This window comes from Coffea arabica, chromosome 5e (genome assembly GCF_036785885.1).
Source record: "Coffea arabica cultivar ET-39 chromosome 5e, Coffea Arabica ET-39 HiFi, whole genome shotgun sequence".
NCBI lineage: Eukaryota > Viridiplantae > Streptophyta > Magnoliopsida > Gentianales > Rubiaceae > Coffea > Coffea arabica.
This window is the reverse complement of record NC_092318.1, coordinates 48,827,324-48,853,147: the sequence shown is the minus strand read 5'-3', so window position 1 is coordinate 48,853,147 and position 25,824 is coordinate 48,827,324. Positions and strand designations below refer to the sequence as shown.

General features: G+C 36.5%; 5 protein-coding genes, 1 non-coding gene and 1 pseudogene across 7 annotated transcripts; 3 read left to right on the top strand and 4 right to left on the bottom strand.

Moving 5' to 3' along the window:
* Positions 1-366: 366 nt before the first annotated feature.
* Positions 367-3,244, top strand: LOC113688051 (cytochrome P450 CYP72A219-like). Its single transcript, XM_027205649.2, has 5 exons — positions 367-683; positions 887-1,104; positions 1,400-1,644; positions 1,791-2,175; positions 2,447-3,244. The coding sequence occupies exons 1-5, from the start codon at positions 413-415 to the stop codon at positions 2,870-2,872; spliced, it is 1,545 nt and encodes a 514-aa protein (XP_027061450.1). The 5' UTR covers positions 367-412; the 3' UTR covers positions 2,873-3,244.
* A 1,553-nt stretch (positions 3,245-4,797) lies between these two features.
* Positions 4,798-7,419, bottom strand: LOC113688050 (F-box/kelch-repeat protein At3g23880). 2 transcript variants are annotated; one of them, XM_072048917.1, is made up of 3 exons: positions 7,082-7,419; positions 5,933-6,835; positions 4,798-5,452 (listed from the first exon to the last, which is right to left on the bottom strand). In XM_072048917.1, the coding sequence occupies exons 1-3, from the start codon at positions 7,156-7,158 to the stop codon at positions 5,266-5,268; spliced, it is 1,167 nt and encodes a 388-aa protein (XP_071905018.1). In that variant the 5' UTR covers positions 7,159-7,419; the 3' UTR covers positions 4,798-5,265. The 2 variants fall into 2 exon arrangements, with proteins under 2 accessions (XP_071905018.1, XP_027061449.1); XM_027205648.2 differs by having other exon boundaries at positions 5,933-7,417.
* A 1,944-nt stretch (positions 7,420-9,363) lies between these two features.
* LOC113687608 (uncharacterized) lies at positions 9,364-10,486 on the bottom strand (the record flags this gene model as incomplete). Its single annotated transcript, XM_027205182.2, has 1 exon — positions 9,364-10,486. A coding segment is annotated over one exon (1,074 nt), but the record flags the coding sequence as incomplete, so codon positions are not given.
* An 855-nt stretch (positions 10,487-11,341) lies between these two features.
* Positions 11,342-15,678, bottom strand: LOC113688046 (uncharacterized; annotated as a pseudogene).
* TRNAE-UUC (transfer RNA glutamic acid (anticodon UUC)) lies at positions 15,428-15,499 on the bottom strand. The gene has a single exon. It is a non-coding gene; the product is annotated as a tRNA-Glu (tRNA).
* A 1,236-nt stretch (positions 15,679-16,914) lies between the features above and the next one.
* LOC113743542 (F-box/kelch-repeat protein At3g06240-like) lies at positions 16,915-18,690 on the top strand. Its single transcript, XM_027271596.2, has 2 exons — positions 16,915-17,352; positions 17,448-18,690. Exon 2 carries the CDS (start codon positions 17,657-17,659, stop codon positions 18,551-18,553), a length of 897 nt encoding a protein of 298 aa, XP_027127397.1. The 5' UTR covers positions 16,915-17,352; positions 17,448-17,656; the 3' UTR covers positions 18,554-18,690.
* Positions 18,691-21,825: 3,135 nt separating this feature from the next.
* On the top strand, positions 21,826-24,383 carry LOC113743590 (F-box/kelch-repeat protein At3g06240-like). Its single transcript, XM_027271639.2, has 2 exons — positions 21,826-23,310; positions 24,141-24,383. Exons 1-2 carry the CDS (start codon positions 22,018-22,020, stop codon positions 24,153-24,155), a joined length of 1,308 nt encoding a protein of 435 aa, XP_027127440.1. The 5' UTR covers positions 21,826-22,017; the 3' UTR covers positions 24,156-24,383.
* The last annotated feature ends 1,441 nt before the right edge of the window (positions 24,384-25,824 follow it).

Here is a 25,824-nt window from a genome sequence, read left to right as displayed (position 1 = left end):
GATACAAGATGAAATCTGGACCATATAATTTTTTTTGGCCAAATCTTAGCCGTGAACTACCTGCAACCGTTCTTGCCCCTATTCCATTACAGATTTATTAGCCTAGATGACGAAATATAAAGATTGCAAACTTGCCCAGATTCTTGATTGATGGGACATTGGATCCAGTCTATACCCAATATATATTCCAACATAATCTCAATCAGACTGTTGAATTCTAAATCAATACTAACTCCAAAGATGATAGCGGCAAGATTGAATATTCACAATGATAATGTGGCTAACCGGACCGTGCACGCTCAAATACTGAAAAGCTAGATTAATCCCCTCTTCACATGACAACCTTGAATGCTAGTACAATTTTAAGGGTCATCTCTCAGACTCTAACCAGCCATGAAACAACTGTAAAATTATGGAGAATTTTATGCTAGCAATTTCACCATGTTTAATTGCCCTTACAGTTTGTGCATGGAGGGGCCTGAACTCTTTATGGTTGAGGCCCAAAAAGCTAGAGAAGTGCCTTAGAGCACAGGGTCTTTCCGGGAATTCATACACACCAGTCTATGGAGATTTTAAAGAAATGGTTTCGATGATTGAAGAAGCTTATTCCAAGCCAATCAATCTTTCTGATGATCTCGTACCCCGAGTTATACCGATGGTCACCAAAACCATCAAGAAATATGGTATAATCTATTGAATTCTTATTGCAGAGACTTCTTGATATTGTGATGTAAGATCATAAATGATTGCATTTTTTTCAGACACTATGCATTGCATTTTTTTCACGACACTATGTCGTTGGTTTCCTGTTTTTAGAAATTCTGCTGGTGGATATATTTTCTGTGTCGTCTTCGTTGGTTTAATTTGCTTAGCATGTCGATTGCAGGTAGCAATTCCTTCATATGGCTTGGCCCATATCCTGCAGTCATCATCCTAGATTCTGAATCTATAAGGGAGATCATGGTGAACTATAATCTCTTCCAGAAGCCTCACTTTCACCCGCTTGGCAAATATCTGATACAAGGTCTAGTAGCATCTGAAGGCAAGAAATGGGCAAAACATCGAAAGATAATCAATCCTGCTTTCCATCTAGAGAAGCTCAAGGTTTTACTTAACATTTCTTTATCAACTGCAAAGTCATCTGTGTTAATTCATTGGAGATGATCTTATATTTTCAATAACTGATCTTATGCTTAAATATTGAATGACCTCCTACAATTTACAATATACTTCTCTTATTTCCTGATGCAATTTTATCCGCAAGAAGAATGTAAATCAAATTTCATCTGTAAAGTAGATATCCAATGCTGACATCGTAAACCAACAACTATTAACCTGAGAAATTATTTCTTTTTGAAATCTAGCACTAACTAGGCTTATCATTCATTCCTATGAATAGCTGATGCTACCAGCTTTTCATTTATGTGCCACCGAAATGTTGAGCAAATGGGAGGAAAGTGTTTCACCAGAAGGAACCTGTGAATTGGATGTTTGGCCACACCTGCAGACTTTAACCAGCGATGCAATTTCTCGTACAGCATTTGGTGGTAATTATGAGGAAGGAAGAAAGATCTTTAAGCTTCAAAAAGAACAGGCAGAGCAGGTTATGACAGCTGTAAAATCATTCTATTTTCCAGGATCAAGGTAAAGCTAGATTTCTCAATGCATCTTCACGTTGTATGGACATGAAAAGCACACTACTTGCGGGAGTTTGAGTATCATTCCAGATTGAAAATTTTGACATTCCTGATTTCTAAGTTGATTCAGTCAGTTTCGCTTCTTATCTATAGGTTTTTGCCAACTGAGAGGAACAGAAGGATAAAGGAACTTCATAAAAAAGTTGGAGCTGCAGTAAGAGAAGTTATTGATGAAAGATTAGAAGCAATGAAAGCAGGGGAATCAAGTGATAACGACTTACTGAGCATACTATTGGAGTCTAATCTTAAAGAGATTGAACAAAAGGGGGATAAAAGTTTTGGTTTGAGCATCAATGATGTCATTGAAGAGTGCAAACTATTCTATTTTGCCGGGCAGGAGACAACCTCATCATTGCTCGTATGGACATTGGTTTTACTGAGCAGGCATCAGGAGTGGCAATCCCGAGCTAGGGAAGAGGTTTTGCAAGTTTTTGGGAGAGATGAGCCAAATTTCAATGGCCTTAATCACCTCAAAGTTGTGAGTTCCTTCCATATGTTACCATTGGCTTGATCTGTTTGAAGTTACCTACCTGTTAGAACTTAGAAGAGTGCGTGTCTTCAAATGAAACTCTTGATTGCAGAAAAGAACATTAACATTCAGCTTATTCTGTTCTATATACATTTTTCAGTCTTTTATAGTAACACACCTCTCTTATGCTTTAGACCATCACTACATAGTAAATTTCAGTAATCTTCCTTTCTGCATAGTTTATGATGACATATGGTTTCCCTTATAATCTTTATTGCAGGTGACAATGATCTTGAACGAAGTTTTAAGACTATACACTCCACTGCCTGTAATTGATCGAACAGTTCAAGGGGAAACTAAAGTAGGAAAATATACTTTCCCATCTGGGGTGCGGCTCATGTTGCCAATACTCTTACTGCATTATGATGTCAAAATATGGGGTGACGATTCAGAAAAGTTCAATCCAGACAGATTTAGTGAAGGAGTATCAAATGCGACAAAAGGCCAAGCTTCATTCTTCCCCTTCGGTTGGGGACCTCGAATATGTATTGGACAAACCTTTGCTATGATTGAAGCAAAATTGGCTATGGCAATGATTCTCCAGCACTTCTCCTTTGAACTTTCTCCATCTTATACTCATGCTCCTTACACCATAGTTACAATTCAACCTCAGCATGGTGCTCACTTGATTCTACACAAATTATAGCATGAAGAACTTGTCAATCCATACTTGATTGATTTTTATGAGTAACGATATGCAATTGCTCTATCTTTTTTTCCCAATCCATACTTCATTATCAATCCTTATGCCAATTGTAACAAAAAGTAATCTATCATTTCTTCTTCTTCAATGGATGTAAGGATCAAGAATATGATTCCAGTGGTGATCCTTCATTGATCTTTATATTTGTCTGTGTATCCGTGTTTCAATAACTGTACATGAGTGAGACATTGTGGGAGTACTCTGAACAGTGATACCTTTACCTGTTACTTGTGGTTAGGTAATTCTGCATCACCATTCTCCAGAATCTATTATTGAGTCATTGACAAATGACAATGTAAACTTCATCGATGCGAATACTTTTCTGTATTAGTTTTTAAAAGAACTATTTTGTATGTGAAAGACCACTTGCTTCCAAATAGCAAACCATCTAATACTTCCTGGTCTTAAAAAAGAAAAAGACCATTTCTCATGACTCACGATTATTCTTGATGTTAGAGGTTGTTATTAGTCCCCACATCACATTTTTACAAGCTGAACCCTATTCTCCGTTAAACAAGGCACGTGCAACTTGTACTGAAGAAGGTATATTGTTGACCAATTGTGCCAATGTGTCATGAGATACAGCAGGAAAAATATCAGTCAACAAAGATTTATTAATATTGAGATATAAAACCTGCTCTAGATGGTATGTTTGCAGGCTGATTTCTGTTTCTGATACTCAAACTCTGTGATCAACCATGATAGGGTTAACGTGTTGCACCAGATGGACCAAAGCTGATAAATCCTTCTTCCTGCTAATGATCCCTGGCACTGGTACAACTGTCTCAGTACTTTCAAATTCCATATACGTCAAAGTGTAAGAGCTCTGTGCCAATTCAGTCTTACCCCAACCGTTGCTAGTTCCACTGTGTCTGTTATCAACACATTTGAAAAGACTATTTTTGCCTTCATTACCCAAAGTTTCTCCCTTTTATTGGGTAGAATGATGCCTACGCCTACAATGCTACTTCCAAAGGCTCCATATACTAATTTTAACCCTTTAGATATCAGTTTATATGCATAACCCTAATAAGTATTATGTTCTAAATCAAGGATAAATTACTAGTAACCCCTTATGGCTTCACTCATTACCATATGTCCCCTAACATTTTAAAATTTCTACTTAACCTCACTGTAATTTTATGTAAATCGGAAATTGATGAAAAGCAGCCTCCGTTCCGTCAGTAGTTGAAATTCCAGGATTACTCTTACTCAAGTACTAAATAGAACAAAGGTCTCACTACTTCGTATAAAATTATAGTGGCATTACGTGGATATATGTACAAAACCTTCCTATATGAACATAACCATAGGAAGGTAAAGTGGATATTTGTGCAAAACTAAAGGGGGTTAAGCAGATATTATAATTTTACCACATGCATTTTTGGATAACCTGTGACAATTCAGATTCTCAACATTCAGCTTCCAGCTTTCTAACAAAGTATATTTAACTAGCTCTGAAAGTATCAATTCAAAAGCAATTAAATACAGTATACCAAGCTATTCAGGATTCTCTGCACGTCCTTGTTTACTATTTGGAATACTCATTTTCAAGTTTGGAGGTTGTCTGGCAGCATTTTTTTGTACACAGCATATATGGCATAATATCGTGTCATCTATGGTAATGTTTTCATACTTAAGGTGATGTTCAACATTAATCTATGTCCATGTTCTGGTCATCTCTTCTTGTTTGTTTTGCATTAAGGGCTAGTTTGGTAGGAAACATGTGGGTAATAAAGAACAGAAAAGAAAAGAAACCATTACGTTTCCCTCCTTGTTAAGTGTTTTCTGAGGGTTGAAGAGAAGAGAAGCAGAGTAAAACTGAATCAAAACAAGTTCAACAGGATGTCTCCAAATGGAGAGATAAGTAAAAAGAGACAATGATAGGACCCGCTCAATGGAGTCGATAAATGTTTTCACAATCAATTTAATAGGTCTGGAGTCTCATATCAAGATAAGTGAAAAGCAAGTACAGGGTCTGATGGAAAGAGATACTGGTTAAAATTAAATCATGAGAAAGTAAAACCATGAAGTCGTTTGGCTGATCAAACAAAGCAGATTATGTTTATAAGAAACCTGAAGGTTAAAGATACTAACTTACCTGCTACCATCGCCAAATTTACAGGCAATCGGCAACCAGCAATCAAAGGCAAACTGCCTAGGTTTAGCATGAACCCAACAACCAATTATGAGATCTTCTGTGAGAACATTTAGAAGTGTTTGTCGATTTGTTTTTCAGAGCCCCATTTTGAAGCAGTTATTCATAACCCTGTCTCTTTGATATCAAAATAAAATAAAACAAAAATATTGCACTTCCAACATTGTTCCACCATTCTTCACCAATCATTCTCCCATCCATCACAGTTAGCCTCAGGAACCAATTCCTTCACCCATTCTTCAGAATTCTTTGCAGATAATTCTTGCTCGCTAAAGCCACAGCATAAATATGCTGAATAATTCTGTTCAGATATTCTAAGAGAAAGAAAACTTTCAAGTTTTTCCTGATCATCAAACTCATCATTCCTGTATCAAGAAAGGACTAACATTAGAATGCCACATTCCAAACTGGTAGCTCTGAAGAACTAAAGAAAGCAAATAAAAATCAGTTATGGAAGGAAATACAGACCATGGTCCATCACCATTAATTAGGCTTTTTTCTAACATAAATAGAACAATGGCCTTCTTAAGGCAAAAGATACATAGCTTCCATTGAAATATTAACATTGTTCTAATGGTACTTACATAAAAGCATAAAAGGAATGCCCTATCCTGACTTAATTAAAGATAACAGACAGTAAGCCTCAACATGGAAGAGTTACAACATGAAGTTCAAATTCCTCAAGTCCCCAAAATGCACTCACAGAGAGTGATGCAGTATAGAAACTACCAATGTAAGTGAGAAACCAATGCAGTCCAGAAACTACCAATGCAAGTGAGAAAGCAAAATTTCAATCACCAATGTGTCTGAGAACCCAAATATTTTAACGATAAGCATAATCTTGCCTGTTCTTGACTGCATGCAAGTCAGTAGCCTGTTCTTCTTCTTGTTCATTTCCAGAGGTAATTGATTCTCGTGCTAAAGCTGCACTTTCAGCTTCAAGCAAAACCAAACTCTCCATATAACTGCCCACATGAAACCCACCTACTGCACCGTGAAGTCTAAGGTTATTAATCCTTGAGGTAATGAGGTCATATGAAAGCAGCTTACCCCGAATGGTTACTCCAATGACTTCATCATTTCTCAGAAAACCAATCAAATTCCGCAATCCTCCCCTTAGGTCAACAGTATATAGTTTTTTCCAAGAATCAGCCAATCCATACTCTTCCATTACCCACACAGAGCAAAAGTTCTTATGGGCACCATAGTCATAATGTAACACTGCAAGCTTACCCCAAAAAACCGTAATATACACATCCCATGCATGCTGCTCCAGACAACTAGGAAGCATAACCTCCCGAAACACCTCATCACTCAAATCAAACGCCACAATCAGCCCACAACTCTCATTCCCTTTCACCACACACGGATCATAACCAACCCAATGCACAGCTCCATTCACAAATGCCTGCAACCAAGTATACCCAAATATCCCATAAGGAGGAGCACCAGCATTAAAACTCCTCCACGACCGTGAATTCAAGCTATACAACTCAACCTCAGGAGGTATCAGATCTCGCCCACTTCGCCCCTTTTTATAAGCCACTCTAACCACCTTATAATCATCATTCTTTTCATCATATCCAAATCCAAGAACATACATATAAGAACCATAACTCCTACTAGTAACCCGGGGGTTCGGCAAATTCAGGAATCTTTTAATTGAAGGGTTCCAGAGAATAATCCCAGAAGTATCAAAATCATTGTCATCATTCAAGCATATTAGACCATTGCAAGAATCCACAATCCTAAAGTGACATTTTGATCGAGTTTTAAATGGGAAGTCTAATTTCCTGCAATTGTGCTCATCAAAGATAGAATTTTTATGATCACTACTGTCAGTAAATAGCAAGTAATGTTCTTGCTGCCTTTCTTTCTCAATCAAGTATCTCAGGAAAAGGGTGTGAGAGTGGGATTCATTGATAGTTTTCTTGATGTGAGCTGAAATGAATGTAGGGTTGGAAATAATGGAACTGAAAAGTTTGCAAACAGACCTGATTTGGAGGAGGGTCTTGACTGGGAGTCTTGTGAAGATGCCAGCCCACACTTCCTCTGGGAGATGATTTGACATCCTTTTGCAACCTGTTGTTCAAAAAAAAAAAAAAAAGCACTTGAGACCTAGCTTTTTGGGCTTCTGGGATTGAACGAGAGGGCAAGGGGAGACCGGAGAAGCGGTGGCGGGGGAGCCAAGGGTGGTGGGAGAGGGTGGAGCTGAGAAATTTATAGTAGTTCCGTACAGCTTAGCCGGTAAATAGTTGCAAAAGAAACGAAAAAAAAAGGTTCTCAGTTTCTAGGACCTTTTGGATCCTTTGTTTTCCATTTTAGTAGGGGAACATGGATTATTTTTCACTAAATATCTTTCGTTTTATTAATTGTTCTAAAAAATTTTGAAATACTTTTGCTTTGTTTGGATTCAAGAGTTTTTTAAAAATTAATTTTTTAAAAATTATTAAAATTTTTAAAAAGTACCCTAAAAAGTAATTTAAATTTTTTTTAATATTTAAAAAATATTCCAAAATATTTTCTAAAAACTCTTCTACTTTTAAATATTCCAAAATATTTTCTAAAAATTCTTCTACTCTTAAATATCCCAAAATATACTATAAAAACTTTGCTATAGTCAAAAATACTTCCAAAACAACTAATTCAAACGGAGCCTTTATCTTGTCTTCTAAGAAAAAAAACCAACTTCAAAAACTGACAAAGAAAAACAGAGGGAAAAACACTTATTTTTTTTATTTTGAAATTGTGAGCATTAAAAAGACTCCTATGATTTGTGACTGCAACTAGATTTCTAAGCAATAGACTTCAATCCAAATTTTAAAAGATTTTAAAGATTTTGGTCTTTTTCTCATATTCTCTCTTTGCCTCTCATGGATAAATAGTTCAGATTGAGATTAAAAAAAAAAAAAAAAAACTTTTGCAAGTGTAGTGAAAGTGTCGAGTTAAGCTAAACCATCGATTCCGAGGACTAGTAGTGGCAGTAGTTCTCAGAGCAAACTGGAAGCCATGACCAGTTACTCAACTCTGAAAAGGCAAAGAAGAATGTGAAACTGGTTAGCTTCTGATCTCTGGGTTCTGCAGGATCAGATGCACACAATCCTTACTCTTTTGATCTTCTCATGGTGCGCATTTTTTTTTTGTGGATGGCATCTACTGACACGATTATTCCAGCATTGGACAGGACAACATATGCAAATTTTGTTTTCTGTGAGCCTCGGTGCAACTTGGGGCATTGTAGTTGGCGTGAAAGCTTCAGAAACATCTGCTCACTGTTTATTCTGAAGCTCCTACATTTTGCTTGTCTACTGATGAAAATATGTTAACTAAGATGCAACATGGCTGATTTCTGTCTGTATATCTTCAGACTTCAGTTATTTTTAGACCAACAGTTCTATTTGTTGCATGTCCAATCAAAACGATCGCGTACAGAATACATTTATGATATCAGGCGTTTGGATTGCTATTCTTATAAGTTTTTATTAAAAAAAGGGTTAAATGCAGAAAACCTCCTGAACTCTCGTATGAGTTGCACAATACACCCTTAAATATGTTTATAGGCACTTTACACCCAAACTTCATTGAAAAATAACGGAAAATAACGGATATTTACACACCGTTTATTTTATGACCCAAATGACAACTTTATCCTCAAATAATAACCGAACAGACAAAAGCACCCTTCTTCTCCTCCAAACCCATTATGTCGGGCGGAAAATACAAGGCAAAACTGAATCTTGAGTTTGCCAAAATTTTTTGCCTTTTTCTTGCGATTGAGGAAGAACCAAAGCCGAATGACTGCAGAGGGTAACTAGAAGTGGGCAAAAGACGGTTTGAAGAATCTAAACAAGTGAAATATTTAGAGTATCTCAGCAAATCAGGTAACATGCAAAGCCCTAATTTTTTCTTTATTTAATCGACTTTTTACCCTTTTTGTGTGGATCTGGATGCCCAAACTTGTAGTTTTATGCCTCATTCTGCTGGCAGTTCATTGTTGTTTTTTACTAGTTGGTTTTATGTTCTCCTCGCCGTGATAAATTAATGATCGAGAGCAGTGGTCGGCGGTAAACGGTGAAACTTGCAACTTTTTCCCTTTTGTTCACCGCTGCTTTCAATCAGTAGTAGAGTTCAAGTTGTGTTGTTTAATGATTGCCACTGGGTTTGTTCCGACGTCTAGCATTCATGGGTGAGTTTTTATTTTTACATTTTTTTCTTCGTTGTTGCTTTCCGAAGGTGAGATTTTGACTATTGAGTTTTGCTATGCTTTTTCCTTTATTGTTTCAGGCTTTTATTTTTTTGGTATTTCAAGTAGCTCAGAAATTTGTTCATTTTTCTCTGTGATTTTTTTTTTTTGGGTCTTGCATTTGGTTGTTAGCTAATTTATTGGGTTGGTTTTGATTTTTTAATTCGTGGCTTTGAATCTTCCATATACCAAGAGGGATTTCGCCAGTCAAATGGTTGGTAAAGAGAAACAGGCTCTGCAGCTGGCTGAGCTTTTCTAGCTCAACTGGAATTTGGCCTACTAGTTGGTTTTCCTCTATCCGCAGATCAACCAAGGACGCGCACCGTCCCAGCTCCTGTGGAATTTCTCCTGACAGCCTGTTGTTCGAGAGATAAAGATTCATCAGGTTTCCTGGTTGGGCAAAAGAGGGAGGAATTGGGTCGGTTAAGGCACAACTGACAGCAGCAAATTGTGTTAGGCTGCTGCAATTTCCCAAAGCTGGTGGAATGCTTCCCGTGAAGTTGTTGAAAGAGAAAACAAATGTGTCCATCTCTTTGCAGCTCCCGGAAACGAAAGGAACGTTGCCCTTGAGCATGTTGCTGCTTACATCGAAATAAACCAGGTGCTCAAGACTGTCGAGAGCGTCCGGTAATGATCCAACCAACTGGTTGTCACCTAAATAGAGTTCTTGCAAGGAAGTGCAGTTTGCTATGGAGGGCGGAATGGTCCCTGACAACTGATTTCCGTAGAGCCACAGACACACAAGCTCGCTGGCGTTTCCAACATTGGATGGGATGGTGCCGGTCAGTCGATTGGTGTTGAGGTACACGGTGTGAAGGGCTGGGATGGAAAACAAGGAGCGGGGTAGGGTACCAGTCAGAGAATTGTCGTACAGGCTTAAGTAGGAAAGACGGTACAAGTTGCCAAGGCCGAGAGGTAGTCGTCCAGTGAAGTTGTTGGAAGAGAGATCCAAGTGCTGCAGACGAGTGGAGTTTCCTAGTTGGGAAGGAATTGAACTAGAAAAGGCGTTGAAGCTCAAGTCAAGTACGGTCAAGTGATATAAACGAGAAATTTCAGGTCCCAATTGGCCAGAAATGCCATAGCCGGAAAGATTCAAAGAAACCACAAAGAATTGATGACTGGGGTGGCATTGGACTCCAACCCATATTGAAGGATTAGATCACTTTATTTAATAGTTGAAGTTTGTTGCTTCATATGCATTGCTTGAGCTGCAACTATTTGGACTGTGTTCCATGTGAGTAGAAGAAGAATTGTGCATATGTGAAGAAGAGGAAATACAAGGAGGGAAAATGAGAAGTGATGGTAGGTGGTTCTCATTTATATTCACTGGAAAGAGGGCAATTCTGTCAGCAAATTCAACGGACAGAAAGTGGCTTCCACGCGTTTTGTTTCACCGTGAAATGTGTGAACGGTCGTTTTCTCGGGGTGCAAAATGCCTATAAACATATTTCAGGGTGTTTTGTGCAACTTCCATGAAAGTTCGTGGGTGTTTTCTGCATTTAACCCTTAAAAAAACTATATACTGTAGCGATTTGATGTATATAAAATTTTAAAAAAAAGTGATTAAAAATGTTTTTACAAAAAACGTAAAAAAATTTTCTACAGAAAACCATAAGCCAAACAAGGATGTTTGACATTCTTATCCGGAAAAATAGTGGAGTAGGGATCTGATTCTTGGTGCTCACATGCTCTTGAAGTATGATCAGAGTTTTTCTTCAGTTTCATTTTGGAATAATTTTAACATTTTAGTCTCTCTTTAAGATGCAGCACAACCTTTGTACAAGAAAAAACCAGAACAATGACCTGGGCAGAAGTTATATTCATATGGGTTGGGGACTGATCACTTCTAAGTGGGGAAGGAAACTAAAATTGAAACATGTCCACACCGAATTTTTAATCTCAATTTCCCAAACCTTTTCATGCGCTATTCCTTCTCCTATGATCTTGAACCGGGCTGCCAATCATGTATGATATAATTCATTATACAGCACAGAACAAAGCTACAGGAAAATACCAGAAACAAGTATAAGTTTAATAATCCACCCTATTTACTGTTGATCAACAAGATTTCGCATGCTAGTTTCAATTTCTTTGTATCTAACTTTTAATTTTGAAATAATAATTTCAATTTGATTGCAAACATATATGCATGGTTATACAAATGAACAGAAAACAGACATAACACAGGCTTTTCCAAGTACTGAGCCATGTTCGAGCAAAAACTTCACTGACTGAATCTGAACTTCCTTGCCTCTGAAACTTGTTATCAAACTTGATGACCTTAAGGTGAATCATAAAATTTGCTGGCTCAAAATCAATTCCCTCATTGTCACCGCCAACCCCGGATGGCCGCTACAAATCAGGAACTAGAAGGACATATCAAAGACAAGTACTATATTAGAAATGATGGCCCAGTATGCAGTGCAGTCAAAAGAGAGAAGGGGAGGAGACGAGAACAAGAACGATGAGGCACTGGCACAAAGAAAGATGGGAGGGAGTAAATATAGACTGATTTCTAAAGCCTTTGGTGAATTTAGGGGGATCAGAAATAACTTCAATACTTACCGAAGAAATGATCAGAGATTCCAGCTATGGTGCCCTTTTGAGCAAGTTCACCAATGGCTTGTCACACTTGGCACCGCTCACTGCTGACACTTTGAGGCAGTTAAGCTTATCAAAGACTGGAAGAGGACCTAATGGTTCCGCCTAGGACAGCAACTTGGGAAGAATTGATGGATTCAATAAGAGGGCAATGTGCCAATGTTCAGCAAGATAATTCAGAATTCAGCGCAGGAAGACAACCAAAATTGCCAAGACAATTCAAGTTATTACAAGCCATGAAAAATCTCTCCATCAACCTATTGTTATTGACTGCATACGCATCCCAAGTTACTTCAAACTTGATGGTTATGTACCTTTTATTCTAGATTACAACGCTTAGTTTCCATCAACAACTAAATATCAAGTCCCGGGTGCACTCAATCAAAGAGAAATATCGGGTTTTCACCTTCATACCTGCTCAATACCGTGTCTTAAATTAATGGGCTACCAATACATACTGGCCAAGAAGATTAGCTGTTTCCTTCCTTAGTTTCTTATAGTAGCTGAGTACATTGAGGTCATATATACAATTGAACAACTTCTTCAGTAAGCAAATTTTGTAATTACTAGCTAGCAAATTAACACATTGACAGTAGCAACAGACAAAACGACGAATGAATAAAGGAAAAGCAAGAAGAGCAAAGTCTTGAACAATAGCAAAACAAATCATAACCAAAGCATAACAAGACTGAAGCAGGAAATGAGGGGATAAAAAAAATAAGCAGACATTATCTAAGTGTACAAACAACAGTTGTAAATGCAAAATTACTACTATTAACAATATTAACTTGTAGAAAGAAACTTGTGTACCACGAGGAAGTCACCAGATAGCTCAAGGCATCCCGTGATAGAGAATCCACCTAAAAGTGCACAAGCTCACAACACCATCTTTCTCCTCCAATGATCATCATAATGCATAATAGAAGCATCATACTTGAAACAAGCATTAACAAGAGTCAATCGGTTGGAGAAAACACTCCTCAAAGAAAAAAACTGAACATTTAACATCAGCAAGGTTGCCTCCACAAATCTCTACTTTAACGCCTTCATACATTGCACCATTTCCAGATCTATAAGGGGGGCCAATCATTTCGAATCTTTTGAGTAAAGGAGCATCTTTTGGAAGTATCATCAAATTCCATCATGTACAATAATTAAACCGAAGCTCTTCAAGGACAGGCAAGTTAAAGATGATTCCTTGTCGGCTATTAGAGGTTATAAAGGCATCATTCTTCAACTCAACAGCAGAGATATACAAGGAACGAAGTTTTGAAAGACAAACATTAGATGGGACTTTTAACATGCTGTTGTTAAGATTGAAGGTGATAAAAAACTCAGAAGTGAAGAACTCAAGGGAGAATACTGAGTCATCCAGAACGTTCTCACCAAATGGTAATTCAGTGTGCGTGAAACCGTTTCCGCTAGCTCAGTTTCAGTTCCTATAAAGATGATGTACCATCGGGGACTTGCAATATGTTACCTTTTGTGACAGCAGAACCTAAAACTTGTATATCAGGTGCTGAACCTTCCCAACCAGCTAGAACATAGTGAAATTTCATACTGAAGGAGCATACAGCCCGTACATTTTGTGAAAGAAAACCGCTCTTGTTCCAGAAAGGAACTTGCTCATCCAATCCTACTGCACAGGCAAATATATACTGTCAACTGCTCCCACACAATTCTACTTGATAAACAGTAACTTTTAAGACAAAAAATACTTCAAGGACAAATAAGAAAGACTACAAAAAATCAGAGTATTATTTTCAGGTTACCTGAAAATGAGGATAAATTGAGGATCTTCACAAATTCTGGTGGAACATCAGGCCTAGGAGGTGGAAAAACATCCCGTGAAATTGCCATAATTGTCGTTAGAACATTGTTGAAATGGCAGCTAATGGTTTCGCCTGAGTATCCAAATAGCTCTTGAACTGCTCGAGTACATATCCTGTGCCCAACTATAAACATGATCAATCACTGCCTGCTCCTCAATCTTTATTCTAATTGTGTGACATAAGAGGCCTCTGGCTTGTAACATGTCACACAATACATAAAACATGTGCCTATCCATGTGCAAGTTCTACGAGCAAAGGCCATTTGGACCATTAAGAACTTCGTCTATGGATTTTTTGCCATCAGATGTTAGAGAATGCTCCTTGGCATCCAGAGGACCATTCTTTCCATCATCAGAGCTCTCCATTGAAAGCTTTCCTCTGCATTCACACATTATATTAGACAATTTGAGCAAATGCAGGAGACAAGGATCGTTTACTTGAGGATTAAGATATCAATTTGCACTTTGCAAACGGACTAATATTTCATTAGCATTTCTAGCATGATCTATGCACTAGAACAACGATGATTAATGCAACTTAGCTGGAATGTAACATTATCATGGTCACATCCCATGTCAACACAAAAAATGTCTGATTAATTCTGTTGACAAAGTCAACTAGCCTTAAAATCTATATCCGCAAATCTTAAACGCATTGCATTCATTCGAAACCAATCCCAAACTACGAAAGCATAAGGTTACTAAAAGGCTAGAACTTTTTCTAGTCTAATAAATGATTGATCAAATCATAGTGGTTACTTATAAAGCTCAGCTCAAAATGAAGCTATCTGCAATATCATTTTCTGCTGAGCAAGCACAGTACAATCAAGAATGCAGGAATATCATAATAAATCTAAGAACCAAGGCACTGAAGGGCAAAAGACGGAAAAAAGCCTCCGCCGCCACCTAATGAATAAACATTCCAACGTGTACAACCAAATCTCCATCCTGTGAAGAGCTAACAGTAGATCCAGTTTCAAGTTCATCCAACCCCTTTTATTCTTTGTAGTTAACCAACAAGATTTGTACTTTATAAACTAACTGAAATTTCTTTTATATACTTGGTGAGGCTGTACAAAAGCTCCCAACTTTTTTTATTATTACTTTTTTTGCCAAAACACTGTCCACTTGAATTATCTGCATTTGTATTGCAGCAAAATGCAAATTCACCTTCAAAAATCTCAGCCTGCATAACCAGTAAGTTATTATGTCACTCTTATGCATTTCAGCCATTCAATCTAAAGACGTTCCAAATTTGATTCTATTAATCAAATTGATAAGAACTTGTGCATTTCTCAACAAGGCCAAAAATCCATTAAAAAAAAAAAGCCATCCCAATCCCCCGTAACAGAACCTTTTTCTCTTGAAGCTCAAACTTTACTCATTAGATAACACACACATAGATATTAAAATTGGAGAATCAAGAAACAAGAATAGCAGTAAGAGAGGCTGATTGAGTAAAATAAATGAATTTAAACAGAAAGGAAAAGAACAGGTTTTTCATCGCATAAAAATGTACCAGATAATAGTTAATTGTGCAATTAAAAGCGTTGAAAGGCAATCTGAGCACGGGGAAGCAGAATCTGGGAACAGCAGCAAGCGATGGCAGGGCTTTTTCTGTAGTTGTTTGAGGTAACTCAGTCCGGGAAAAATGAAAAATTGATTTTCCGTTGCCGGGAATCGAACCCGGGTCTCCTGGGTGAAAGCCAGATATCCTAACCGCTGGACGACAACGGATTTGTTTGCCAATTGCGCTGTAAATTGATACAAGTCCTGACCTGATAATCCTTTTATTGACAGCACACAATAACTTAATAGCTTATGGGTGAAACAAATGGTAAGAAAAGATAAAAAAAAAAAAAAAAAAAAAAAGGAAGACTTTTTTGGATGGATTTTTGGCAAGTACTTAATAGCTTAAGGAATGGATTTTGATTTTAAAGATAAACATAAAAAAGATCTAATTGAAACAAATGGAAAGAAAGGTTGCATTAGCGAGGTACCCAACCCGCTTACGCCCCTAATATACATTATCAAAAGTCTTTTTTTTTTTTTTTTTTTGGATGGGAAGGCGAAAGTTTACAACTCCCTAATATAATTATCAAATTTTTTTTTTTGTTGGATGTGAGGAGGGAAGTTTAGGACTCTTATCAAGACCACTTAAAGAGGAGAAATATGACATTACAGTATAATTTTTGTTTTCTAACTTTATTATGTGCGAAATAATCAATCAAAATCGTGAAAATTCATTAAGAGTCTACAAAAGGCCAAAAATAATGTATAGAATCCATTAAGAGTCTTATCAGGCAAAAGTGATATATTGTCAAGCTGGACAACTATAACTACTCTAACATATGCTATAATTTGATCTTATCTCATAACGTGTGTTACTTTTAGAATGATTTAGCACTAAAAAATATTTGAAGAATGATGTGCCTTTTCTTGTTTATATTCCTTGGACTTTTTATTGTCCTTTGCTGCCCAATTAGGGGTGTGCAAATCCAAAAAATTTCAATTTTTGGATCTAATTCAATTTGAATTTGGAATTTTGAAATCGAAAATTCAGAAAAAAGAAAGGAATGTGGAGATTTCGCATTCGAAAATGGCGAATTTGAGACCATGCTTCTTAAAAGCGAAAATTTCAATTTCGAACTCACAAATCGAAATCAGAATTCAACTACCTAATTCAATTTCAATTTCGTATATACAATAATATATATATATATATATAAGTCATTATATTATATAATAATAATAGTATAATACCTCAAACTGATTAATCTATGTCGCTATAATATACGTAAGTCATTATATTATATAATAATAATAGTGTAATACCTGACTCATTTAGGTTAGTTTTTTTTTTCAATAAATTCCAAATCATTTTTTTAATATGAATTAAATAGAATAATGAATTCCGAATTGAATTTCGAGAGAAATTAAATTTGGAACTTTTGAATTCAAAAACGAAATAGGTTGAAATTTACCAAATTCAATTTACCGAATTTTCTGAATTCAGACTTTCTAATTGATGCACCCCCTATGCCCAATTGTAGATTTAATTCTAGAAACGATAATAATGTTCTAGAAACAACAATATAAAGGCTGGACTGATTAATTACGATTAATGAGGTATTTTGTACTTTGCTGTACTTGTCAAATTAGGCCTTCACATTCACATAATCATCGCTGGACATATTAACAAAACAGTCTCCACACTTGATCTAAGCCAAGAGGCCGATCTCTTTGCCTACGAAACTCCGACTCAGCTCCACTTGCCTTCTTCGATGTCTTCATCCCAAACTGAAATCCTCTTGTTCATCTGTCTATTTCTCAAAAGAAAATTGCATAATCGAGGAAGAAGCAAGGCAGCCATGACTCGGCTATTCCCCAAAATCACATAAAAAGCCTGAAAATGCACTCTTTCATTCCATTCTCAATAAGTCTTGCCTTCACTCATCAGTCATTTTTAGTCCCTTTATTCCCCCCTTTTAACTCACAAATGCCCAATTAAAAATGTCAGATTACATCCCTCAAGAGGTTATGACCCAAATCCTCATAAGGGTTCCTGTAAAATCTCTCCTAAGATTGAGGTGCGTATCAAAATCATGGAATTCTTTAATATCTAGCGCTTATTTTATCTCTCTGTATAACCATCAAGCTTTCCTCACAAAACCCTCTACACCAGATGACAAATTGCTAGTTCGGCACTATTCTAAAGATCAAAAGACTGAAGTTTACACAGTATACTATGACAATGAAGCATTCGCTGTGGAAAATGGGATTAAAATAGGCTTCCCTCTTCGCGGTTTATCGCGTTATTATTTCAGGATTGTTGGTTTTAGCAATGGTTTGCTGTGTCTGTCTGATGATCTATTTGGATACACAAATCTTATTATGTTTTGGAACCCTCTGATCAGACGGAAATTCACTCTACCTTCGCCCCAAGCTGTTTTTGATAAGTTGGGGCCTTTTATGTTTGTGCTTGGATTTGGATTTGATGTGAAAAACAATGATTTTAAGGTTGTAAGAATTGCCTATGTTCAGGGAAGTAATGGGTATAACTTGCCTCCGAAAGTTGAGATTTTTGCACTAAGTGTAGGGAATTGGAGGGAGATTGATGTTGATGTACCTGAAAATTGGGTTGTTGAGTACTTTTGGACTCAAGCATTTGTGAGAGGGAAGGTACATTGGACTGCATATAGGATGAATATGGAGAGGGAGAATGGGAAGGAAAATTTGATCATGTTGTTTGATTTGAGTACCGAGGTTTTTGAGGAATTGCTGTTGCCTGATGCTTTGGTTGATGAGTCTCCTGTAGATTTGTGCACATTGGCTTGCAAGGATTCAGTTGCTGTTCTTCATTACGATAGGCGTGTTTGGAGTGGAAGTTGTTCCATTTGGTTGATGCAAGAGTATGGGAATTTTAAGTCTTGGAGTAATATGTACAATGTGGTCTGTGAAGGAGGGTTGGGGATCGTGTTGAGCTTTGGGAAGGATGGTGATATATTGTTGACAGAAAGAAATGGAGAGTTGGTTTCACACGATCCAAGAACTCAAAAATCTAAGCATCTCGAAATCTGGGGAACTAAAGATTCATCCTTTGTGGATACTTATTCTGAGAGCCTTTCTTTGCTGATCGAAGGAGCAAAAATACTACCTGAGCTACCAAGTGTTAGTGAATCTGATTCTTCTGGAGAGGACAATGAAAGAGAGGATGAGGGGGTTGAAAAGCATGAGCTCTGGATACAATCGATTATGATTCAATATCTTACTGCATTGCTCAACCATTGATGTATGCGTATTTTGCTTGCTAATGTGTAAATCTCCGTAGTCTAATGTGTACTCTGAGGCTGATGACTGTATACATGTTAAAAGGGTTAAATGCCCATCTTTTTTTTTTCCAGGAAATGATAGATGATTTTATTGGATTTGTGTATGAACTATACACTTAGTGAGCAAAGGCTCAATTGGAGCTATACAAGTGTCTAAAGACACTGAGGATTTAACCATTCCTCATGAAAAGATATGCTTAATGCATGATTACACACATCAGTTGTTCTAATACTGCTTTCACTTCTAGCCAAAACAAATGAGCATTCCACAAACATAGAGCTTAAGTCATGAATATCCTCTTAAGTGAGAAAAGAGTCTGATGTCTTTGGCCCTTGTTGGCTTCTATCATCTTCAACAGCTGCAGTTGTGGGATTTCCACTTCAATCCTCCTCCATTGTTGTTCTCTTGCCTTTATCATTGCAAGTTTGAGAGCCACTGCATTATCCATCAGACTATTCCCTTAACTATATTCCTTTAGTGCCCATTGAGCCATCGTTTGATTGTTTCCATTCACTGCAACAATGCCAAGTTCCATTTGACTGTCATTTCCTTGAGTTTTGATAGCTAGACTGATGCGGATTGGGACTTCTCTATATTCAGTTTGTAAAATTACATTGACTTCCCTTATCATTCAATTTGTAAAAGACACCCTTCTTTTCGTTCCTATTATTCATGATGGTACTTTAGGAATCTGGAATAAGTTTTGTTGCTGATTTTAATTATGTTTTGTACCATGATATAAAGGTTGAAAGGAAATCGATGTAATCCAAGCCAAGAGGTGATGTTCTTGTCTTCAACAGAGGTCAAGGAATTTAGTGTAATTTAACTTGAACACGCCTGTTTTTCAATTCGATAACCTCGATTCCGTTTTGTGATATGCAGCAATCTATACACGCCCAAAGCATTTTTTGTTGGACATTGCTGGTTGGTGCCATACATTGGCCATATACAGCAGGAGACAGTGCATTCGGGTGATTGGAAAAGCATTTGTTTCTAGCAATATTTTGCTCCTGTTTCTTGATTTAGCTCTATCAACAAGCCACAACCTGTCTGCTAGTTTTGCAGAATAATGGCCTATAAGAATAGTAATGCTGCAAGCCACAATGTCCAAAAGGTCAATACTGTGGTTAGCATAGCCTAAGTCAGTTCAGTGGCAAAATTGCACTAAGCTAAAATGGTCCATCAATCCACTCTACTCATTTATAGGTCTTCCTTCTTGAGTTCAATATTAAACTGTCTTTTGGCAAATTTTACATCTTTTCAATAAGGGAAGGACAACAACTATGACATCTCTTTTATTCACTTGATCACGGTCATTCGGCTGTATTGGAGTGTTTCCTTGGTTTTGTCTAAAGATACTTCAAGCATTTGGGTCCTAATAGTTTCCACAGGACTGCAGTCTTGATTTGCAGTCAACTACAGAGGTCTAATACTCTAAATCTGGTTCTATTGAGAATTGAAGATGTACATATACACATTGTTACAGGTTCTTTGCATGATTCAATCTAATAAGGATGTCATGATTGATAGCTAGAAGATCAAAGCATGAAAAGACTTGAAGGATTAAACGTAGAAGAGAATAACAAGTAGCATCTTTCTTTCTTTACCTGTGTATAAACTTCTGCAAATGCTGAATGTCAATCAAGATTAGGCCCTGCCTGGTTAAAATCATTGCAGAGATTGCTTTAGATAGATTCAACTTCTGTTCATATGCTCCCAAAAAAAAAAAAAAAATTTGTGTGCAGATGCATATCCAAATGTTGGAAGTGAAAAGAGAGTATTCGGAAGAGATTTGATTTCAAAAGCGTCAGCAGGACAAGTACTTCACTGTCTTATCTACTTCACTTCAACTAGACATTTGACAACAGCAGCAATGTTCTTAGGGCTGAAAGACAAGTAACTAGATACTCTAAAGTCAAATCTGGTTCAACTCATAAGAGCTCGTTCCATTTGATTTGAATACGAATCAAGTCAAACATAAATGATACTTCATTTTATGTTCGGTAAAATTTTAAATTCAACTCGTTTGGTTTAATTAGCATAAAATTTAAAATTTTACATGTAAAAATTCAAACTACTCGAACTCAACCAAATAAAAGATCACTTGAGTCTGGCTCAATGGAAAAAAATAAATCGAATTTGAACACAATTTCAAACTCGGTAAATAAATAAACAACTGAACAAGTTTAATCACTCAAGTGTTTGATTTGATTAGGCTTATTATCAAATGAGAGTTACAAACTGTTGCTTAACTATATACGATTTTATTAATGATGCAAAAACACTGCAATACAACGATTTTATTAACCATATGATTTTCTCGGTAAGTTGACTAAGGAGAGATGGTTGGTAAATTTGTTTTTTTTTTTTAATATATGTCCAATGATATTGGCTCTCCAAAAATTTTTTTTTTAAGGCAATCTCCAGTTCCATCCTTGTTCATTATTATTGACAACAACGAATTGAGCCATAAACTAGATTTTCTAACATTTAAATGCAAAAAGTACCCCCAAAGCATAGTAAATGGTCTATTTTTTGTGTAGACCTATAAAATTTTAATTACAAAGTCTTAAAACTTAAAAAAAAAGATATAAAATAATTATAAATTTCGTTAAATTTGCAAAGTTCCACCTAACAAATGAACATGTCAAAAATTACAGACAGCTCTCAACTACGAAGGCTTGTACTTTAATCAAGAATTACTAAACAATTCATACTCAAACAACATTTATTCAGTCATTGTTATAAAAAATTTTCTCCATTCTTAATACTACAGCAATTTAGGGCAGATGTAAGAGATAAAATAAAAAATTTGAAAAAAAATCAAAGAGATAAAATAATACGAGTTACCGAGAAATGCACACTGGACAATTTACAAACAATTTTTTTGTCATTTAATTAACCAAAAATGAAGGATGGGGCGCTTGGAAAATTTTTTTTTTTTGGAACTACCAATATCATCTCTTTTTTTTTTTAAACGATCCTGCCCTAACTAAAATCTAGCCAAGAAAGCATCCTCCTTAAATCACTTACTAATCTTGAAAAGAAAAATTAAAACAAAAAGGGAAAAAAAATCATTCCGTTTTCTTGAAACATAACCAACTCAACTCAGCCACGAGCCATGGGGGAGAGGCTTAAAATTTTCTTTGAGTATAGGTTAAGAGATCAAATCTCTTGTCTTGCATTTAATCGCGAGTGTACAGATACGCATTTGATCCGATGATACTACAGTTCCTTTTGTAACTCCCCTCGACCCTTTGGGACAAAAAGACAAAACTTAAAAGGTTTTCTTGGAACTTCTTTAGTTTATAGGCTTATAGTTGGGCAGAGGAAAACAAGTTGCCCAGGTTCTTACTAGAAAACTCCACACTACTACGACTATCCTACTCAGAACATTTTGCTCGACTACATGCCTTGAAAAAATGTCCGATTACATGCCTGAAGAAGTTGTAACCCGTATCCTCGCAAGGGTACCTGCAAAGTCTCTCCTAAGATTCAGGTGCGTATCCAAATCATGGAAATCTTTAATCTCCAGCTCTGATTTCATTTCCCTGCATACCCGTCAAGCTTTTCTCTCAGAACCCGCCGTCCCAGATGATAGAGTGCTTGTCAGGCACTATTCCAAACCCCAAAGGACTGAACTTTACTCTGTACACCACGACAATGAAGATTTCACTGTGGCAAGTGGTGTCAAAATAGACTTCCCTTTTCGCCGTTTAGCTCAGTTTTATTTTAGGATTGTGGGTTTCTCCAATGGGTTATTGTGTTTGTCTGATGACATTTTTGGATACACAAATGTTATTATGCTGTGGAACCCTTTGATCAGGCGGAAAATCACTCTTCCTTTGCCCCGAGCTATTTACAAGAACTTAGGGCCCTTTATGTTTGTGCTTGGATTTGGATATGACTTGAAAAGTAATGATTTTAAGGTTGTAAGAATTGCTTATGATCAGTCAGACAGTGGGTATAACTTGCCTCCAATAGTTGAAGTTTTCGCACTAAGCGCAGGTAATTGGAGGGAGATTGAAGTTAATTTGCCTCAAAATTGGATCATTGAGCACTTCTGGACTCAGGCATATGTTAATGGAAAGGTGCATTGGGTTGCTTATAGGTTGAATGTGGAGGAGTATAGGACGGAGAATTTGATCATGGCATTTGATTTGAGTAACGAGGTGTTTGAGGAATTGTTGTTGCCTGATGCTTTGGTTGTTGAGTGTACCATAAATTTGTGTACTTCTGTTTGCAAAGATTCAATTGCTGTTCTTCATTATGATAAGCATGTTGAGACTGGATGCTGTACCATTTGGTTGATGCAAACATATGGTGATGTAAAGTCTTGGAGCAAAATGTACACAGTAGATTTTGAAGGAGGACTGGGGAGGATATTGAGTTTTAGGAAGGATGGTACTATATTGTTGACAGCAAGAGATGGAGACTTGTATTCATATGATCCAAACCCAAGGATTCAAGAAATTAAGTACATTGGAATTCTGGGTACCAAAGATTCATTTTTTGTGGATAGGTATACAGAGAGCCTAGCTTTGCTGATTGATGGTGAACAAGTACTGGAAGGTCTGCCAAATGTGGCCGAATCTGATTCTTCTGGAGATGAAAATGAAGGAGAGGATGACAGAGTTGAAGCCAATGAGCTCTGGAAGCAGTCCATGATGGTTGAGTTTCTGAAAGCTCTGCTTGAACAAACAACAATGATGCAGGTAAATGTTCAACTGCTGATATATTTGAATTTGAATAGCTTCTACATGATTTTAGACTGATTTTTGTATCTATCCTTGGGCATTCATGTCTTGCATTTTTGGAATTTCTGCTTGCTTGCAAACTCGATCAACTTCCTTTTTGTATGCTTCACAACTTCTTTATCATCCAATCCAGGGCTGCTAAACAGCTGGATATCTAGGGAAAGACCTCACTAACCATTTGATGAACCCGAAAAGGATTTTTTCACAGACCATTTAGCAATGGTAAATTTAGCAAAACTAGAACTACTTCTCCTGAGTTTTTATTTTAGGATTTGCTGTTAGTTTCTAAAACTACGTCGACTGACTCTATCGTGTATCCAAAATGATGTGTACTGTGTTCTTCGTAGACGTTAATTTAAATGACCTGCTCCTTTTGGTTATGCCTGGTTGTAATTTAGGAATGCCAAATGAATTGGTGACTGGTGTCAAAGTTGTACGGAGGGTTTATCTGAAGTTTGAGAGGAGACGTTATTTTAACTATAGCGAAGTTTGAAGGAAACTTTGTTGTATTTTTCACCTGAATGATATTTATGCATCTGTTTTGTGAATTCAGTGAACCTCATTCTATCTGGTCAGCAAAATGATGCATCCAAGGCATTGTAGTATTGGCTTCTGCAGGTGTTTAACCATGTAGGAGACAACTCTAAAGGGATGGCTTGGAACTGGGCTTTATCTCTAAATACTGTGAATTGGGAAAAAATGTTGATTGTCTAGATAGATATCTTATCTCTACTTCATAATTGCAATGTGGACTGCCATGACCTTGACCCCATCCTGTTTCATTGCAGGATCCTTTTGTGTAAATTCCGGCAGTTTGCTGTCTGATTTGTCTGCTGGGGAGCTGATGTTTGTGCGGCACTTGCTGAGATGGGTGAAACCTTTTTGTCTTCGTTTTCACTTTCTTTGAACTGCCCTTCCCAATCCACTTTCTTTGATTATCCTTTCTTTCTTTCTTTTTTGGTACCATTTTGTTTTGAATGAAGACTCTTGTATGGGAGTTGATTTTCCAAAGCAGCTGCAGTTTTGAGTAACGTAGCTTGATTAGACTTGATGCTTGCATACTTAAGAGACAACTCCAGCCTTTTCATGAATTAGCTTAGTGGAGCTCAAGCTTGGATTAATGGATTCAATTGACTTCTGGTACATAATCATCTGGCTGAGCTTGTATACAATTGACAAGTTCCATGGAGCTCGGGTACTAGTCTATTAGAATTTCCAAGATCAAGGTGGATTAATGACGTAATCAGTAGTTAATTACATTTTGACTCGACTGCTTTCCTAAAATTTTATCATTTTTTTGGACAAGAAACATCCCGCCTTAACAAGAAAAAAAGAAAAAAAAAGAAAGAAAATACACATTCAAGTCCTTCTCAACTACTTTAATCAAATTAAATTATACAAAACAAGACGAGTAAATGTAGGCCTTCCTAGTCAATCACTGGTCAAAAGTAAAACAAAACAAAGAAACCAAATTGGTCAAAAGTAAACGTATGTGGCTGTACTTATTTGGGTCTTAATAGTAAAACTCTACAATCTTGCTTGGCAGTCAACTATAGACACCTTATTCACGTGGCTTTAGTTACTTTTTTATTTCACACGTATCAAATTGTTATAGTACTTTTTTTTTTATGAAAATTTCAAAAATAACAATTCAAATGGGAGCATGACAAGAATTTCCAAGGATTAGATTAAACATCACAGTGAATAATAAGGAGCATTTCTGTTCACCTTAGAATAAGGTTCTGCCAATAAAGATAATCCTTTCACGGTTAAAATCATTGTTGAGATTACCTTAGATTGAATAGACTTGTGTGCATATCGAAATGTAAGAAGTGGAAAGAGAGAGCATTGGCTTGTGTTTGGATTGTAAATTATTTGAGATTTTTTACTGTAGCACTTGTTGTGATGTGATATATATGAAATCAAAAAATAATTAGAAAGATAAAAAAGTGTATTAGAAATTGTAATGATGATGAAAACAAATATATTTGGACAAATAATCTCCTGTCCAAACACAGATATGCAAAAAATTCTGCTATGGCATGTTTGATTAGTCTTATTGTTAATATTCTTCTTGCTCTTGTTCAACTAAAAAGTAAAGGTTGAAATAATATCTGGTGAAAGATTATTTGTTAAATTTTATTTGATTGTATTATCAACACATTTTTCAACTATTTTTTTTATCCCACATATGTCATATCAAAAAAGTGATGCAGTATTTTTTTTCAAAAAATTATCCCAAATGATCTACTGTCCAAACACACTTAAATCAATCGATTTTTTTCTTGGAACTTCTTTATAACAGGGAATAGTGCTCGAATCAAGCTGCTCGCAAGTGTTTGTGAGTCAGTTCAGTCAAAATTCGACTCGAGTCTAGTTAACATCAAACGCAGAAAAATTCAGCTTATTAGTTCGTGAGCTGCTCAATTTATATATATATATAATTTTTTATTTTAATAATAAAATTACACA

Excerpts from the sequence above, each read along its gene's own strand:
- LOC113688050 (XM_027205648.2), bottom strand. The coding sequence starts at position 7,158 with ATGTCAAATCATCTCCCAGAGGAAGTGTGGGCTGGCATCTTCACAAGA. Across the intron at positions 5,453-5,932 it reads TTGCATGCAGTCAAGAACAG|GAATGATGAGTTTGATGATC; the intron begins GCAAGATTATGC and ends TTCTTGATACAG.
- LOC113743590 (XM_027271639.2), top strand. The coding sequence starts at position 22,018 with ATGTCCGATTACATGCCTGAAGAAGTTGTAACCCGTATCCTCGCAAGG.
- LOC113688051 (XM_027205649.2), top strand. The coding sequence starts at position 413 with ATGGAGAATTTTATGCTAGCAATTTCACCATGTTTAATTGCCCTTACA. Across the intron at positions 1,645-1,790 it reads TTCTATTTTCCAGGATCAAG|GTTTTTGCCAACTGAGAGGA; the intron begins GTAAAGCTAGAT and ends TCTTATCTATAG. Across the intron at positions 2,176-2,446 it reads GCCTTAATCACCTCAAAGTT|GTGACAATGATCTTGAACGA; the intron begins GTGAGTTCCTTC and ends TCTTTATTGCAG.
- LOC113743542 (XM_027271596.2), top strand. The coding sequence starts at position 17,657 with ATGTTTTGGAACCCTCTGATCAGACGGAAATTCACTCTACCTTCGCCC.